We start from the raw sequence: 18,271 nt of genomic DNA on the forward strand, positions 1-18,271 counted from the left end.
CCGAGTCGGGCTCTGTGTTGACAGCTGAGCTCAGAGCCTGGAGCCTGCTTTGGATTCTGTCTCCCTCTCTCTCTGCCCCTGCCCCATTCAGGTTCTGCCTCTCTCTCAAAAATAAATGAGCATTAAAAAATTTTTTTTAAAGAAAATTAGGAAATGTAGAAAGCATGGGGTTAGAAGCAGCAATTGCTTGAAATATCGCAGGTGAAAATATGGGGCGCCTGGGGGACTCAGTCAGTTGAGCGTCAGACTTCAGCTCTGGTCGTCATCTCACAGTTCATGGGTTCGAGCCCCGCGTCGGGCTCAGTGCTGTCAGCGCAGAGCCCGCTTCAGATCCTCTGTCCCTCCCCTGCTCACGCTCTCTCTCAAAAATAAATAAAAACATTAAAAAATAAATACTACGGGTGAACACAAAAATGGCCACTGGTCCACCACAGAGAATGGCCAGATCCCCCAGGGCGCATCCATGCTTGGGAACTCTCGAAGCCAAATTCCACGAGGCAGAACTTGTCAGGGAGCAGGCGACACTGGGTGCGTGGCCACAAAATCAAAAGAAGCCAGAGCGAAATGCCATGTTGCACCCAGGCACGAATGCAGGAAACCCCCTGACGGGAAACCTGGCTCGGGTCATTTTATGCGTCCACTTGACCGGACCCCAGGGTGCCAGCAGACACCATTGTGGGTGTGTCTGTGTTCGGGATAGGGTGAACACTGGAATTGGTAGAGCAGGTCGGGCTAAGCCCCCGGCTAGAATAAACAGTGGGCCCTCCCCGGAGGAAGAGAACGTTCTCCCTGCCTGACCCCCTTCTCCCTGCAACATCAGCTGGCACGGGGAGGGAACATCCACTCTTCCCGGGTCGTGAGCTCGCCGCCTTCACCTGGAACCGCACCATGGGCTCTCCTGGGTGCCCGGGCTGTGGATTCACACTGGAATTGTCACCACTGGCTCTCCGGGGGGTCCGGCTCGCCTGCACACCCGCAGGACTCGTCTACCTCCATAATCGCACGAGCCAAATCCTTATAACAAATCTCTTTAATAAGTGATGCACACACATACGTCCACATCCGACTGGTTCTTTGGAGAGCCCTGACTAATCCTCTGGGCACGATAGTTAACTCTGGGAGGAGGCGGGGGAGTGAGGGGCCTCCCTGAGTGTGTGTGTGAGAGAGAGAGAGAGAGAGAGGGAGAGAGAGAAACACTTTTTACTAAGACCATATATTATTTTAGTAGAAATAAAACAAGATCCAATTGTTTAAAGGCCCTCTTAATATCGCCTTCAGGATGATCTTGGAAGGGTGAAGTTCAGGCACCGTGGAAGCGGCCAGTGACACCCTGTGCTGGGGAAATGTCTAGATCTGTTATGGTCCAGAGAGGAGCGGTCACAGTGGACACAGGGCACAGAGGCTTCCCGGCCTGCCTCCCCTTAGAGAGTATTTTCCACGGGCCCCCAGGCAGCTGGGCCACAGCTCCCGGGCTGGCGGTGGGGGGGGGGGTGCTGTTGTTCCCCAAAACCTCTTCTGCATGAGTCCCCCCCCCCCACTGCCAAGGATTTGGGGGGTGGAGGGCGCTGTTTCCAGGGGCTGCGTCCCGCTGAGCGGCTCTGCTCCAAGCCCCCCTCCCCTCCCTGACCCATGTCCCTTGGGATGGGGTCCCCAGGAACAGCTGGCTCGGACTGAACCTGTCTCTTCCGGACCCCCCACTCCTTCTTTGCTCCCCACCTCTTCCCAGCTCCCAACGACCAATCCACACAGTTTCAAGTCATTTCTTCTTCCCCTATTGAGCGGCCTGAGAATCATAATCGTGACGGTGACTTGCTGAAGGAGGCGGGACCTCAGCATCTCCAGGGCGGTGATGCGCCCCCCCCCCCCCGCTCCGCCCCTCCCCAGGCCCAGGCCTCTATTTTTCCTTTCTTCAAAATCCTCCGGTGAGCTGGGGGGCGGGGCAGGGGGCGGGGCTTCTAACCCGTGATGTTCTGCCTCATCTCGCACACCCAGCGCTGCACCTGCTGGCAGAAATTGTCATTCCAGCGGCCATTGGAGCGGACTTCCGCGCAGTCTTCGCCTCCTCCCACCTCGTGGCCCTGCCAGTCGTCTGGCTGAGTGGCGGCCCAGTTCCTAGGAAGGCAGGCTAGAGCTCAGGCTTTGACCCCTACCTACCCCTGCAGCCCTCACTCCCCCCGCCCCAGCCCCCAGCTCAGGAAAAGCACATCCCGAGGAGGGGGCCAGGAGCTCACGCTGCAGCCTTGGAGGTTGGGAACCCGGGAGGGGGAGGCCTGGGGACTTTGGTCCCCGAGGGAAGGGTGGGAGTGGCTGGCCCCAGGCCAAAAAAAGGAGGACGAGGGGGGAACCACTTACTTGTAGCCATGATTATAGTCCGTGCCATCCACCCACTTCCACGAGCCATCGCTGTCCGTGAGACCTATCCAGGCATCAAAGGGGTTTATGTGCTGTGAAATGAACTTCTGGAAAACAGGTGGTGTGACAAGTAAGGGAGATGATTCATTTCCAGAAGTACCAACTAAAAAGCTGGGCTATCTGGTTAACAGGAGTTTCCGGCCTATTGGAAATCTGCACGGACCTCCCCACTCCCACAGTGGGGTCCCAAACCCTTAGACACCTCACTTCCTCGTTCTCCCACCCTCCCGCCAGCCTCCGTTTGGCGGGATTCTTTTTCAAAGGCTTTGCAATGAGCACGCGCCACCCAACTGACGTCTCTGCGTCGCCCCAGGGAACGTCCACTCGTTCTAATCGGACTACGTTGTGCCTCCCGTGGGCGGGCCCAGGCCACGTCGGCGTAAGGCTGTACCCTCTGTAGCACGCAGCCAATGAGGAAGCAGGGGAGGGACTTCAGCTAGGAGATAAATCGTCTGCTGTCACCGCTCGGAGTGCGCCTGTCCGTCAGACGCCCGCTCTTGTAGGAACGTTGATGTATTACAGACTCGCTTCGCTGCTCTCCGGGTCTCCACGTCCCTGCTTAGATTGGGGCAGCGGGCTTGTGTCTCACAAGCGGGGAGGAAGGTTCTAGTCCCTGGGACCTCCATTCAGGCCATAGCTGTGACTCCTTGAGTCTTCTGCAGCTCGATCTGAAGCACCAGCTCCCAGCACAACTATTCCTGTCTTTCCTTCTGTAACTGGAGTTATTATTTGGTGGACGTTGGCTGGGCTAAACGTCGTGCTAAGTGCTTTACGAAGATTCTCTTATCTGATCCTTACAAAGTCTCTAAATTGGGCATCCTGGTGATTCCCACTTCACATAACCGAGGTTAAGGAACTTGAGGTAGCTGCAGAGCCCAGGAAGTCCAGTGCCCAGGGGTGGGGAGGTGGGGGGGGGGGATGGGGGGTGGGACCTCCGCCCCCTGACCTGATGCCCATTTCATTCCCAGCTCACAGCTGCTACCCCAACTCCAGTCCTTTCCTTGTCTCCTACCCCAACACCCATTCAGGATCTCAGTTTCAGGGGAACCCAGGTGGCTCAGTTGGCTAAGTATCCAACTTCGGCTCAGGTCATGATCACACAGTCTGTGGGTTCGAGCCCCTTGTTGGGCTCTGTGCTGACAGCTCAGAGCCTGGAGCCTGCTTCGGATTCTGTGTCTCCCTCTCTCCCTGCCCCTCCCCTGCTCGCGCTCTGTCTCTCTGTCTCTGTCTCTCTCTCTCAAAAATAAACATTTTTCAAAAACTTTTTAAAAGCAAAGAAGAGATGAATGATGTAAAATACCAGAGAAAATATCCAAGAAGAAAAATAATACGACGCTACGTGAAGGGAAGAAACCCAAGAGGAAGATTTGAGCTCTGCAAGAAAGCCCAGGAGCCCCTCAGAAAGCCGGGCGTCGAGTATAAACTATAGGCTTGAGGACAGGACCGCAAGGCAGAGGGAAAGAGAGAAAAACAAGAAGGAAAGGGCACAAGGTGGTGGCTGGGGACAGCACATCACAGAGGTATATTTGCATGACCAGTTCCAGAAAAAAAAAGAGCCCACGCAAGGAAAAAAAAAAATGTAATGTTCATGTATTTAAACATATGTTTAAAAAGTTAGAAAACCCAACTTGACGGATTAAGAGGACGCTCCTGACCTCGGAGCAAAACCCCCAAGGAGAAGAATCAACAACGAGATATGCCTGGATGAGGCTGGTGAGATTCAAGACAGCAAGGACTCCAACCACTCGGGGCAAAACACTTCCAGAATCTCGGGGAGACTAGAAGGAGGAGGCATTAGCAACTTCAAAGTTGCTAAGAGACTAGATCTTTTTTTTTTTTTTTAAATTTTTTTTTTTCAACGTTTTTTATTTATTTTTGGGACAGAGAGAGACAGAGCATGAATGGGGGAGGGGCAGAGAGAGAGGGAGACACAGAATGGGAAACAGGCTCCAGGCTCTGAGCCATCAGCCCAGACCCTGACGCGGGGCTCGAACTCACGGACCGCGAGATCGTGACCTGGCTGAAGTCGGACGCTTAACCGACTGCGCCACCCAGGCGCCCCGCTAAGAGACTAGATCTTAATTGCCATCAACACAAAAAAGAAATGATGATTTTGTGACACGCTAAAGGTGTTAGCAAGGAGCAATCATATTGCAATGTGTAAATGTATCAAACCCACACACTGTATGCTTCAAACTTACACAATGTTACATGTCAATGATATCTCAATTAAGAAGATGGGGCGCCTGGGTGGCGCAGTCGGTTAAGCGTCCGACTTCAGCCAGGTCACGATCTCGCGGTCTGTGAGTTCGAGCCCCGCGTCGGGCTCTGGGCTGATGGCTCAGAGCCTGGAGCCTGCTTCCGATTCTGTGTCTCCCTCTCTCTCTGCCCCTCCCCCGTTCATGCTCTGTCTCTCTCTGTCCCAAAAATAAATAAACGTTGAAAAAAAAAAATTTTAAGAAGAAAAAAAAAATGAGGCAGGGGTGCCTGGCTGGCTCAGCCAGTAGAGCATTGAATTCTTGATCTCAGGGTCATGAGTTTGAGCCCCACATTGGACATGGAGCTACTTAAAAACGAACCCCCCAAAAAACCCAAAAAACAAAAAAAACAAGGCACGTAGATAAGAATAAGTGGGCTGGTTTCCTCACCTTTCATATGGGAAGTTATATGAACTCGCTGATTTTTTTAAGCCAATAAATTTCAGCCCATCATTTACATAATTTTAAATGCAATTTAGCAATTAGAAGTCATCATTAGTATAATTAAAAATAAGCCAAGTCTAGGGGCACCCGGGGGGGTTCAGTCGGGTAAGCATCTGACTTCCGCTAGGTCATGATCTCACAGTCTGTGAGTGCGAGCCCCGCGTCGGGCTCTGTGCTGACAGCTCAGAGCCCGGAGCCTGCTTCGGATTCTGTGTCTCCCTCTCTCTCTGTCCCTCCCCTGCTCGCACTCTGACTCTCTCTCCGTCAAAAAAATAAATAAACATTAAAAGAAAGTTTAACAGAGTTTTGGGGTGTGAGACCAAGGTCATTATTTTTTAAACTCCTCCCGTGTAAAGGCTGGCATTATACATCCGAGGCTGAGAATCACCAATTTAAAACAGAGACTCCAAAAGCATGGACAGAGGCAGGTGAAGCAAATGCAAGGAAGAAGAAAGGAAGGACCATCTACTTTTATCCGCATGCAAGGCCTGAAAGCAGACCCTCAGGGTCACGCCGTCACAAGGGCAGTCAGCCAGGGCCACCGCAAAGCTGGGGCCATCACGAACTTACTGTGGGTCAGAGCACAGAGCACAGAGATCTCAGGCTGACCCACGTGAAACGGGCATTTTTTTTTTCAAGTCAAAAGTGCGTGCACTTGGGCAGTTTCAACCTGATCGGCAAAGCGAAATATGTTTGTAATTATTCTACCGTATAAATACATATATACACTGATACATTTGATATATTAGTATATATAAATTTGATACATTGGCATATTGATATAATATGTTGATATCTTTATATATGTTGATATATAAACATACATATTTGACATATTGATCAATGTCTATATGTTTGATATATTGATATCTTTAAATATGTTTATATGTAAATATATATTTGATATATTGATCAATGTCTATACGTTTGCTATATTGGCATACTGATATCTTTATATATGTTCATATATAAATATATACGTTTGATATATTAAGTATATATTCAATATACATATTCAGTAAATATATTCTGGCAATATGTCGAGTTGAAAACACCGGCTAAGGAGGTGAGCGAATCTGAATTCTGGCTCTGTCCTGCATTACGGGCAAGTCACTTGACCCCCCCTTTTTCTTAGTCCCCTCATCTCTCCCTCCCTCAAAGGGGGGGTCCGAGCGCCCGCCCCACAGGGTCGTGAGGATTACAGGTGAACGCATGAAAACTCCTCGCACGCAGCAAAGACTCAATGACCGATCCCCGTCGTATCCTCCTTTTTTCAGAAAATCGCCCCCCCCCCCCCCCAATGGCTTGGTCCTCCCCTGGGAACACGTGTTCGCGGCTGTGGCTGGTGGCAGCGATGGGCAGGGGAGACCTGAAGCGCTTTGGAGGGACCCAGGAACCCTGCCCACTCTGTCCCTTTCAGCCCATGACCGACCCCACCCCAAGTCCAGCAAGAAGGGCCCCGGCGTCCACACTGTGCCGTCGGAGCACCTGTGCCCGAGCTCCTGGCGCTAACGTCCCACCTCTTAGAATCAGTGGCCGTTTCGCCATGAACTTCCTGGCGCTCGGCCACACTTCTGCTTCTGGACGCTTCCTTTGGTTAGAAAATAATACTAAAGCAGCCTGCCCAGCCCCCCGGGCATACCCTGGGCCGCGCTCACCTGCTCCTCCCTGGAGTTGACGACCACCAGGTGCGCGTTCTCCAGCCGGCAGTACTTCTCGGCCTCCGGCCAGGTCTTCCCGGAGCGCGAGAACCAGTAGCAGCTGCCCTCGAACTCCAGCCAGTTGGCCGGGCAGCATTCTGTGCCTGAGGGGCCGGGGGCGCGGGGAGATGAGCCCCGGCAGGAGGGCACAGGCGCCCTGAGACCGGGGACCCCGTGCCCGGGCCCTACCGTTGCTCCGGAAGAAGGCCATCTGACAAGTCAGGATGCGCAGGTCCACGGGGAAGTGCTTCAGATGAAGGAGCAGGGTGGCGTGATCTAGGGCACCGGGCGACGGACACGGTGGGCATCGCGCGGCGGGCAGTGCCGGCGCCAGCCCCCCGGGACCCCACGCGGGAGTCCGCGCGCTCACGCATACACGCTGCGCGCGCACCCACACGACGCGCGCGCGCACGCGCGCACACCCCCCGGGGAGGGTCTCTGACCTGCTTCCAGGTCCTTCTGCTGTTTCTCCAGCTTGGCCTCCAGAGAGGTCAGCAGGTCACTGGCATTGCCCCCTGAAAAGGAAGAAAGCTCAAGCATTTTCCCTCCCCTCTGCCTCCACCCTGCGTCCCGGCCCCTGGCCTCCCCGCCTCCACCCCGTCCCCACAGCGGCTTCCTAAGCCTAAGCAGGGTCCCCACGTTCCCAAAACAGACCCGCCACTTCATTAGCAGGGCCTGCCGGCATGACCCCTCACCACTTAGCCCCCGCCTCGCAGGGTCTTCCTCACCTGCTGGCCTCGCAGCTTCTGTTCCCTCCACCCGGCACTAACCCCCACCCTCTGCACCTGCCTGATCATCCTTCCGGGTCCCTCCGCCCAGGGATCCCGTCCCTGGAAGCCTGGGGGCCCCCTGCCCCCAGCACCCCAGACACGCCCCCCTCCTGCTCCCCCCGGGGGGGGGCGCCCCCTCACCGTGCGAGCTGAGAGCGCCCATCTCCGTGAAGACGCCGGAGGAGAAGTGGCTGAAGTTCTCTTTCAGGATCCGCAGCTCCTCTTGAAGCTGGGCTCCTTGTCGGGGGCGGGGGACAGAAGGGACAGGGCAAAGTGGAGCGGGCTGGGTCCCGAAGGACAGCCCCTCCCGCCCCGGCCCCGCCCGGCCCCTGCGACCCTCACTCTGGGACCCGATGACGCAGACGGCCACCAGCAGCAGGACGTTGAGGCCCAGGATGAGCAGACTGAGGCGGAGCCTGGAGCATAGACGCTGCAGCAGCCACGGCGGGCGAGGAGGGCGCCCTGGCGGAGAAGGGGCGTCAGAGGGAAGCGCCTGGGGCGCGGAGCCCCGGTGGCCCGGAGGAGAGTGGGTCGGGGTAGCCAGCCGGGGAGGGAGTCACTGGGCTTTGACCCCAGGGCTCAGGCCCCGCGCGCACCGCATCCGCACGCTCACCGCACGTGCACACGTGCCGCCGCAGGTGCACGGGGCGCGCGGTGTTCACGTCATCCGTGGGCAAAGCCCCGCTCTCGGACCCGGGGACCCGGAGGCCCGGCTCCGTGTTCTTGCAACGCGCGCCTGGGCGGCTCGGACACGTCCTGCACCGGAAAAAGCCCCCCCCCCCGCCCCGCCCGCCTTCAGTCCAGGTCATTCCACCGCAGACCGCGCCCTCCCAGCCCCTTGTCCGTTTCCTGCTGCACTCGCCCCCCCCCCCCTCCAGTCCCTCCCTCCGCTGTGAACTCCCCCCTGTAGCCTCAGTCACCTCACAGAAACTCGGACCCCCACACGCGGGCACGCACGTTTCTCAGTTCACCCTCGCACTCGTTCCACCCTGACTGCTGCCCACTCGCTGTTGCCCCCAGCGCAGCCCCATCCCGTCTGGCCCCCGCCACCCTCGCTTTGGGACCCGATCGCGCGGCCGGGCGCCGGCAGCGGGACGTGCAGGCCCAGGATGAGCACCCACTCTCATGAGCACACATTCTCGCACACTCTGTCACAAACACACCCCAGCTGCACAGGCACTGAGCTGGCTTCGCCCCGCCCAGCGTCCCCTGGCCTGGGGCAGCGCTGTCCTCCGGGCCGAAGCGCCCGCTCAGGCACCTTCACCTGCAACGACACGTCTTTGCCTCACACCCCACTTTCCGCTGTCCCCATCGCCGTGACACCTTGACACCCCTGCACCCTGGAGGGGTCGGGGGGGAGGTCAGCCAGAGGCCCGGAGGCTTCCTCCCCGGTCTCCCTCCTGCCACCATCCCGAAGTGGACACTCCCTGTGAGTGACCAGCCAGAACTCCTGACATCCTGACTCCAATGACTGTCACCTCCTCCCCTTCCCACTCGGGACTCCATCCTGAGCCAGGGAGGCCACGTCTCCACATTCCACTGCGAACACAGCCTCCCCTGTGCCCGACACCCCCCCCCCACGCCCTCCTGACGCCCGGGGCGTCTCTCCATCCAGAAGCTGTCCCTGACCGCAGTCTTCCCCAGCCAGGCAGGTTCCCGGGGCTGAGTCCGACCGCTCTCTCCAACCCCGTCCGCTGCTCAGGCCCCCGTCCTGCTTCCCAGCCTGACCTAGGACCCATAGACCCCAATCCTGGGCGAGGGCGGCAACCCGTCCCCACACCCCCGCTCAAATCAGACCGCCCGCGGCCGACACGGACAAGTCTCGGTGCCTCAACGTTCTCGTGCCCGCTTCTGTGAGGGACCCCAAATCGCCAGACTCACAGAAGTCTAAGATGACGGTTGCCGGGGTCCAAGGAAATGGGGAGTCGCTGTTCGACGGGTACAAAGCTGCGTTTATGCAAGACGAGTAAGATCCGGACATCTGCCGTACAGCTCCGTGCCCGCAGCTCACAGCACGCTGTCGTGCCCCGAGCCGCTGGCTAAGAGGGTAGGACTCGGATTCAGGGTTCTTACCACATAAGAAACATGGAGGTCAGAAGACGAGCCACCTGACTGGATGGTTCTGAGAACACAATGAGGTCAAATATAAAAGGTGCTGCCCAGGCAAGTTTCAAGGTAAAAGCGAAGGTCTGCCAGGGGCGCCTGGGTGGCTCAGGCGGTTAAGCATCCGACTTCGGCTCGGGTGGGGATCTCACAGTTCGTGAGTTCGAGCCCCGCGTCTGTATCTGTGCTGACAGCTCGGAGCCTGGAGCCCGTTTCAGATTCTGTGCCTCCCTCTCTCTCTACCCCTCCCTTGCTTGCACTCTGTTTCTCTCTCTCAAAAATAAATAAACATTAAAAAAAAAAAAAGCAAGGGTCTGCCAGACGTGGAAAAACAGAGGCTACATTCACCCACCCCGCCAGAAACAACCAAGGTATAAATCAGCCACCTCTCTCAAGACACTTGAACCTCAGGCAACAAAGGGCAAGGGTCCGGGGAGACGGGGAAAATGAGATGGGCCCCAGTGGTCACCCGCCTGCTTCTAGGAGACAGTTTTCAGGCCTTGGGCAGGGAGGGGAAATCCCAGCAGGGCCCAGCAGACTCTCCGAGCTGAGGAAGCGAGAGTTTGGGGAGACCACAAGGGCAGAGTTCAGACAGGAGAGAGATGCCCAGAGAATTCTGGTCTGCGGAGGGCTGCACACTGATCAACACGTGCATGTCAGGAAAACTACCCAAGGCCAGGCAAGATCAAACCAACCTGGAAGGGCAAAGGAACCCTGTGTGGCGCTCATACAGGACCGGGAATGGTACCTTGGGAGGGCTCCAGACCCGCCTGACAAATCATAAAAGTGGGGACGCCTGGCTGTCTCAGCTGGAAGAGCACGTGACTCTTGGTCTGAGTCATGAGTTCAAGCCCTGAGTTGGGTGTAGAGATTACTAAAAAATATATTAAACTTAAAAAAATAAGGTAACAAATTTTCTTTTAAAAAATTCATAAAAGCAAAACCCAAAAGGATCAGATCGAGTCCAAGTTGCTTAACTGCACCCCAGAACGAAGCTCAAGAATATTCAGAGGAATATAACTATATCCAGCACACAACACAGTAAAGTTCACAATGTCTAGCCTGCACTCAAAGATTACCAGACATACAAAGAGGCAGGAAAACACAACTCATGTTGAGGAGGTTCATAAATCTATCAACACCAAGCCAGAGGCACCTGTGTGGCTCAGTCAGTCACTCACACGTGACTCTTGATTTTGGTTCAGGTCATGATCTCATGGTTCATGGGTTCAAGCCCCATATTGGGCTCTGCACTGACAGCTAGGAGCCTGCTTGGGATTCTCTCTCTCCCTCTCTCTCTCTGCCCCTCCCTCGTTCAGGTGGTCTCTCTATCTCTCTCAAAGTAAATAAATAAACCTAAAAAAAAATCCAGAATGGATGCAGACATTAGAATTAGCAGACAAGGGCATTAAAACAGATATTGTAAAAATATTCTAGATGCTTAAAAATGTAACTACAGGGGCACCTGGGGGCTCAGTCAATTAAGCATCTGACTTCGGCTCAGGTCATGATCTCACAGTTTGTGAGTTCGAGCCCAGCGTCGGGCTCGGTGCTGACAACTCGGAGCCTGGATCCTCCTTCGGATTCTGTGTCTCCCTCTCTCTCTGCCCCTCCCCCACTAGTACTCTGTCTCTTTCTCTCTCAAAAATAAATAAATATTAAAAATTTTTTTAATAATAAAAAAATGTAAGTACACATCAAAGAAGATACTTAAAAAGTCCCACCTCTGTGAAAGGGACAGAGGCCTCGGGGAGACAGAGCAATCGGCAGCTGGGGGAGAGGGAGCAAAGCCCGGGAAGCTGGGCGCTCACCTGCGTGGAAGGGGTCTTCTCTCCTGGGGTTGTGCCCATGACGGCCCGGCCCCTCCCCTCCACCCGGCTGGTGGTCGTTTCCCTCGGAGTCCAGCTGCTGGATGTTTTGAAAGTCCTTGGCCATGCTGGGTGCAGGGCTGGAGCCTGGGTGGTGGAGGCTCCTCTGAGGGCTGGGGCTGAGTTCGGGCTGAAGCTTGAGCTAAGATGTGAATTTGGGCAGAGGCTGATGGGGGGGGGTGGGTGGAGGACCCGAGCACATCGAGGCTACCGTCTGGGTTGGGTCTAAGGTTGGAGGGGAGTTTGGGGCTGAAACACAGCTGGGTCTCGTCCCTTCTCAGGACACTGCTTGGGCCGGGACCTGGCCAGGAGCCCTCCTTCCCCGCTTTCATGGACCAAACCCCCCTCCTCCACCAGCCCCCACGGTCCCTGCGCTAGGGTCTCCTCCATACCAAACATCCCCAGTCCCACCTGCCCCTGACTTTGGTTACCTGTCAGGGGTATGGAGGGCTGACGCCCGGGTCCCTCAGGCAGCCCGGCCCCAGGGCGAGGAGGGGCTAGACCCCGGAAAAGTGGGCCAGGTGGTACCAGGAGGGCTGGCCCAGGCGAGGGCCCCGAGTCCGTGTGTCTGAGTGTCCAAGTGGTTCTAACCTGGCCTCTCCTGTCCCTGGGACTTTGGACAGTAAATAGAAGTGGAAACAGGTTGGAACTCAGGCAAAGTGTCGTGGGGGCGGGGGACACGACTGTCTCTATTCTTCCCAGAGAAAGGGGTCTCCTGGCCTGCCCCCCTCACCCCCGCACGCCGGTCACCTCGTGCCTCGCTGCACCGTTCGGGAGGGGTGCAGGCCAGGAGGGGGCTGGGGCTCAGTTCACTGTTTCCCCTCTGCCCCTCCCCCCTTCCACGCCCTGCCCCTGAATTTCCCAGAATTGTTGGTGTCTCCAAATATGCCCGGGCCCGGATCAGAGGCGCCAGTTCCCTGTTCTTGCCCAATGTGCGGGCTCAGCACAGGCCCCCCAGCTCTGGGCTGACTCACCTCACTCTCCTGGGAATAAAGCCCCTCAGGACCAGCTTCGCCCTCCTGTGCTGAATGGGTCCCAAGGCGGCCCCCCAGGGCTGGCACTTCTGTGGCCCCCACCTCCCAGGGGAGGGAATGGGGCCTCGGGAAGATGAAGGGACCTTCCCTGGGCAGGCAGAGAGAAGCAGCCCAGCATAAAAGAGGGGAGAAGTCAGGGGCGCCCCCGGGGCTCAGCCGGTTAAGCGTCTTGATCTCAGCTCAGGTCATGATCTCACAGTTCGTGCGTTCGACCCCCGCATGGGGCTCTGTGCTGATGGTGGGGAAACTGCTTGGGGTTCTGTCTCTCCTTCTCTCTGCCCCTCACCGGTTTATTCCTCTCTCTCTCTCTCTCTCTCTCTCTCTCTCTCTCAAGGTAAATAAATAAACTTTAAAAAAAAAAAATAAGAGGGGAAAAGTCACCGGAGCTCACCATAGCTTGAGAAAGAAAACAGCTTTCGTCCCTGATTTTGTGACCCTCACCAAATGCCTGCTGGCCGAGGACAGAGTTTCTCTGATTCAGCTAAGTCCTTCTGCTGAAAAGGTATCAGGGGCCTGTGTTTTCCGGCGGGAGCTTGCAGACACACGGGACAGCCACACATTCCAACCTCCTGCTTTCCTGCCAGGTCCCCAAGGCAGTGGTGGCTGCTTTGGTTTTTTGACCATATCCCTCAGTCAGACACACGCACCCCCCCACACACACTGTGCTTCACTTTGTTCTGATGCCCCAGCACCTACTACATAGCAGGTGCTTAACAAGTATTTGCTGAAGAAACGAGCGGATGAAGGAATGAATTGGTACATGCGTTGTGGACGCGACGGTTTCCTACAACAGTGCTCACCTCGCTCCCGGCATCCTAATTCGTGACCACGTAGACGAACTTTCCCAGTCGGCTCACGGGCCACGCCCCCAGGCTTGGAAATCAGGGCTGGGAGGCCCCAGTCTGGGCAAGGAGGTGGTTTCAGTTCCAAGATTTGGGCAAGAACTTTGCCAAGTGGATTATCCACTGCCTGTCGAGGTGGGCCAGCTGCCATCCGGGGATGGGGGGGATTCTCGCTGGCCACCCACCTCCACGGAACTGGGTTCAACACCCCCCCCCCACTGGCGAGATAGGACAGGGGACACAAGAGACATTCGCTGCATCCTTCTCTTTCTCCCTGTTCCAAAGTCAGCATTTTAGGGACGCCTGGCTGGCTGAGTCAGTAGAGCGTGCAACTCTTGGTCTCGGGGTTGTGAGTCCGAGCCCCACGTTAGGTGTAGGGATTACTTAAAAATAAAATCTTGAGGGGCGCCTGGGTGGGTCAGTCAGTTAAGCATCTGACTTCCGCTCAGGTCATGATCTCACGGCTTGTGAGTTCGAGCCCCGCGGCGGGCTCTGTGCTGACAGCTCAGAGCCTGGAGCTGCTTCGGATTCTGTGTCTCCCTCTCTCTGCCCCTCCCCCACTCATTCTCTCTCTCTCTCTCTCTCTCTCTCTCTCAAAAATAAACATTAAAAAACTTTTTTTTAATCTTGAAAATCAGGTTTTAATTTACCGAAAGCTGACATATACTTGGATTATTTCTGAAGGTTTTATATTGTCTTACCACCTTTTTCTTGGGTTTTTCTGATTTGGGTTATGGAATCCTGTTTTTATTTGGTTGATTTTCGCTTGGAATTTTTTTGGGGGGTACCTCAGGCACAGAAACTTAGGTTAGCTGTATTCCTGAGTTGGTGACACCCAATCCTCCCTCCTACTTCCCCTGTTCCCTCAAAGCCAATCCTCCTACTCTCCACGGGCAGCCAGAGTGGTGTCTTTGCTGCATGGGACAACCTCCAAAAATGGCGGCCATCAACTTCTCTTCTGATGGGCACGCAAGTCGCACCACCCTTCTAGAGCTACAGTCTACTTCCCCTCCCCGCGGAGCTGGGCGCACTGGGTGACTTGCCGTAGCCGATGGAAAGCGCTAGAAGGGACAATCTGCCAGTTCTGGGTCCAGGCTTCAGCTCAGTCTTGGAAGCCAGCCACCATGTTTTATGGCAGCCCAGCTACCCTGCTACAGAGACAGAGGCTTGGGCTGGAGGTGGGGAAGCAAGACACCATATGGACATTGAGAGATCGAGAGAGAGAGACAGAGAGAGAGAGAGAGAGAGACCACACGGGGAAATGCTGAGGCCTGAGGACGTGTGAACAAAGCCTTCTGGGAGCTTCCAGCCCAGCCCAGCCCAGCCCAACAGCTGAATACACCCGAGTGCGTAACCCTAGCCAATGCGACATGGGCCCCCTGGCCGGGCCTGCCCTAATTTCTGGCCCTGGAGAGTCCTGAGACATAATAAGCGGTCATTTGTTTTCAACCGCTGAAGTTGGGGGTGGATGTATGTTATGTATCAACAGGTAACCACAACAATATTTACTCTTCAATATGCATCCTTGTCAAATGTGTGCGTGTCTATTTGTCCGTCAGGTGCATAAATGGGACTTTGATAAATCTTTTGTTCCTGACCTTCCTCGCCCAGCAACAAATGTTTAAGATCCGTCGGCGTTGCTATTAGCACATCTGGCTTGTTGCTACGAACTCACTGGTGTGTGTCGATCGCGGTTTATTTACCCAGTCCCCTAGCGAGGAACCCTAGGCTGTCGCCAGCTCCCAACCGCCACCGTCAACACCGCGGCTGATGTTCCCACCACATTTCCACGCGGACGTACGTGAGAAGTTCTCTCGGAACTATATCCAAGAATGAAATCGCTGGGTCACAGGATATTCACGCACTTCATTCCAGGCACACGCACGTTTTTGAGCTGATGAGATCGGAGCCACAATATTTGTGTGTGTGTGTGTGGTCTTTGTCCCCCTTTTCTTTTTTCTGCTTGCCTGAGATCCTCCCCCTCCCCCTCCCCCCTTACTGTCTCTCCCATCCCTGAGCCTTCTATGAGAATAGTAATAACCCAGAATTATCTTTCTGTCTTCTCTCTGCTGGTCACCATGTCCCTGCGCAGATCTAGGCGAGACCTTCCCTGTATAATACGGTCAAATCACGAGATCACAAATTATTCTCAGGCTTGATTTGCCTGAGTCCCGTCAGGGCACACGTTTTCCAGAATGGCTATGCCCGAGGATACCGCCCCCCCCCCCCCCACTGGCCCATGACAGTCCACCCCACCCCCACCCCTCCAACCCCTATCTGGTTCATCCTTCTCAACCTTTGATACTATTCAACTTCCCAGTTGCTGCAGATCTGACACCTTCTTCCCAGTTTCTTATTTCACATTTCCAGTTAAGAGTGGGCTTAGATACTTCCTCATCTGTGTGGTGATCATCTGAGTTTCCCCTTGTAAGAACTGCTGTTTTCATATCCTTTGTTTATTTTCCTATCGGGTTTCCTGAATCCACTTTGTGGATTAACCAGGATTTCTGGTGTATTCTAGACGCTTGTTCAAAAAACAAGAAAGCTCTTTTGAAAATAAAAAAGTAATAAGAATAGTGTTGTTGAAGTCAAAAAGTTAGGAGAAGCTTTGGAAGATAAATTTTAGGAAAGCTCCCAGGAAAGAGAGGGACAGAGAGAGAGAAAGAGAGAGTACGCGCAAAAGGACAAAGAGATAAAAACAAAAAAACGTTTTAATAAGAAAATATCTAAATTAGGGGGACTCTTTTTCCCCCCTCTGGCCTCATGTTTCCACGTATGTTTCTCATTAGGGAAACTCTCTGGGCCACCACCTCAGCCCCCCAGCTCCCAGGCACATAGGTCTGCCTAATTCTTGGATGAAATCTTAATAAGTCCTTTTGATTTAAGATTTTAAGCGAAACCCACCTTTCACTGCTTATCAGCAAAAAAGACATCTCAATATCCGTATATCTGTCTACTGAGACTTAGTTCAGAGGAGAGAGGGCTTTTCCTTCATCGGCCCTGTAAAACCTCCTTATTTGCCGTGAGAGATCAACGTGGAGAGCCAACAACCCCCTGGGAGAAGTTCTAGAAGGAAAAACAGGGAACTAAAAGGGAGAAAGTTATCAAAGAAATGGTGCAAGAATGTTAGTTAGAATGAAAACATTGAGGCCTCTAATTCAGATCACCAACTAATTGCTCAGGTCAGTCACTGAAGAATGACCCGAAGGGTGCCATTGTGAAATTTCAGAATACCAGGGAAGGTTCTGGAAGCCACTGGAGAGGGAGGGAAATCCCCTACAAAGACACGAGAATGAGAATGGACCCCACTCATCAGCTATTAAATTCCGCACTGGGCGGGCAGGGGGCCCCTGGGCGGCTCAGTCGGTTCAGCGTCCCACTTCGGCTCAGGTCATGACCTCGTGGTTTGTGAGTTCGAGCCCCGCGTCGGGCTCTGTGCTGACAGCTCGGAGCCTGGAGCCTGCTTTGGATTCTGTGTCTCCCTCTCTCTCTGCCACCCCCTGCTCATGCTCTGTCTCTCTCTCTTAAAAATAAATAAGCATTTTTTTAAAAGGTTTTTTAATGATTCTCAAAATAGTGCAAGTCGTCCTGATGAATGTGAGGTCAGCGGTGGCCAAGTCAGTCAACTACCCTGCAGGTAGGTGGTAGAGACGGATCCTGCCCAGGCTGAATAAATGGTAAAGAATTCTGTATTCACCGCCCCTCCCCTGCAGTGAAGTGAAGGGAGGCCCGAGCAACCTTAGTGGGTGTGCATAATTCCATCCTCTCCAATCTGACGTCCCCAAAAAATGTGGAATGGATTAAACGAGACCCAGGGAATGAGAGCTATGAGTTTAACCCTAGCTTAGCAACTAGAAGAGGGCTCACCGCGGCTCCAGGCCCCACATCCCCGTCTCCAGCTCGGACCAGCAAGAATCCTCAACCCCAGCTGACGTGCGATAGCAAAGCTCTCCCTCTAGGGAAGGATAGCCTTTTTCTTTTTTTAATTAACTTATTTATTTTGAGAGAGAGAAAGAAAGAAAGCGGGGAAGGGGTAGAGAGAAGGAGAGAGAATCCCAAACAGGTTCCAGGTTCTGAGCTGTCGGCACAGAGCCTGACGCGGGGCTCGAACGCACAGGCCGCGAGAACGTGACCTGAGCCGAAGTCGGACGCTTAACCGACTGAGCCAGCCAGGCGTCCCCGAAGTTAGTCTTGTGATATCAGAGTAAAATATAAAATCAAGCACTTGATGTTTGACTTGTGGTTTCAGTTGGAGGATATAAAATAATTCGATGGTGTTTGTAAGAGCATCAGTATGTTTAAGAGACCCCGAGATTCATTATGAATATTAATTTAACTTATCTGCTTAGTTAGGTTTTGCTTGCTCAAGGTCAGGCTTATTTATTTATGAGAGAGAGAGAGAGAGCAGGGGAGGGGCAGAGAGAGAGGGAGAGAGAGAAAGAATCCCAAGCAGGCTCCACATTGCCAGCCCAGAGCCTGATGCGGGGCTCGAACTCGTGAACCATGAGATCGTGATCTCAGCTGACATCAAGAGTCAGAGTCAAACACGCTTAACCGACTGAGCCACCCAGGTGTCCCCAAGCATTTTTAAATACCTTAAATAAAATACACTGAGTGTGTAAAGCCAGTTTAAAATGTTTCTGGGCGCTTAACTGCACTGCGAATGGGACAGATTATGTAAGAAAGTTTTGTGTCTTCAACTTGCATCACCGTCAAGAGCGAACGAGCAGGGGCGCCTGGGTGGCTCGGTGGGTTGAGCGTCTGCCTTCGGCTCAGGTCATGAGCGCGTGGTTCATGAGTTCGGGCCCCGTGTCGAGCTCTGTACTGACAGCCCGGAGCC

At 54.3% G+C, this 18,271-nt stretch overlaps 1 protein-coding gene across 3 annotated transcripts; it reads right to left on the bottom strand.

Moving 5' to 3' along the window:
- Positions 1 to 1,902: 1,902 nt before the first annotated feature.
- Positions 1,903 to 12,253, bottom strand: LOC115501524 (asialoglycoprotein receptor 2). 3 transcript variants are annotated; one of them, XM_032591180.1, is made up of 9 exons: positions 11,987 to 12,253; positions 11,499 to 11,697; positions 7,927 to 8,046; positions 7,726 to 7,821; positions 7,258 to 7,329; positions 7,004 to 7,090; positions 6,773 to 6,918; positions 2,353 to 2,416; positions 1,903 to 2,112 (listed from the first exon to the last, which is right to left on the bottom strand). In XM_032591180.1, exons 2-9 carry the CDS (start codon positions 11,620 to 11,622, stop codon positions 1,976 to 1,978), a joined length of 846 nt encoding a protein of 281 aa, XP_032447071.1. In that variant the 5' UTR covers positions 11,623 to 11,697; positions 11,987 to 12,253; the 3' UTR covers positions 1,903 to 1,975. The 3 variants fall into 3 exon arrangements, with proteins under 3 accessions (XP_032447071.1, XP_030152488.1, XP_032447070.1); XM_030296628.1 differs by having other exon boundaries at positions 2,353 to 2,459; positions 11,987 to 12,244; XM_032591179.1 differs by having other exon boundaries at positions 2,353 to 2,459; positions 11,499 to 11,780; positions 11,987 to 12,244.
- Between the last annotated feature and the right edge of the window lie 6,018 nt (positions 12,254 to 18,271).

This window comes from Lynx canadensis, chromosome E1 (genome assembly GCF_007474595.2).
Source record: "Lynx canadensis isolate LIC74 chromosome E1, mLynCan4.pri.v2, whole genome shotgun sequence".
NCBI lineage: Eukaryota > Metazoa > Chordata > Mammalia > Carnivora > Felidae > Lynx > Lynx canadensis.

Excerpts from the sequence above, each read along its gene's own strand:
- LOC115501524 (XM_030296628.1), bottom strand. The coding sequence starts at position 11,622 with ATGGCCAAGGACTTTCAAAACATCCAGCAGCTGGACTCCGAGGGAAAC. Across the intron at positions 7,822-7,926 it reads CTGCGTCATCGGGTCCCAGA|GAGCCCAGCTTCAAGAGGAG; the intron begins GTGAGGGTCGCA and ends GCCCCCGACAAG. Across the intron at positions 2,113-2,352 it reads GACTATAATCATGGCTACAA|GAACTGGGCCGCCACTCAGC; the intron begins GTAAGTGGTTCC and ends CTGCCTTCCTAG.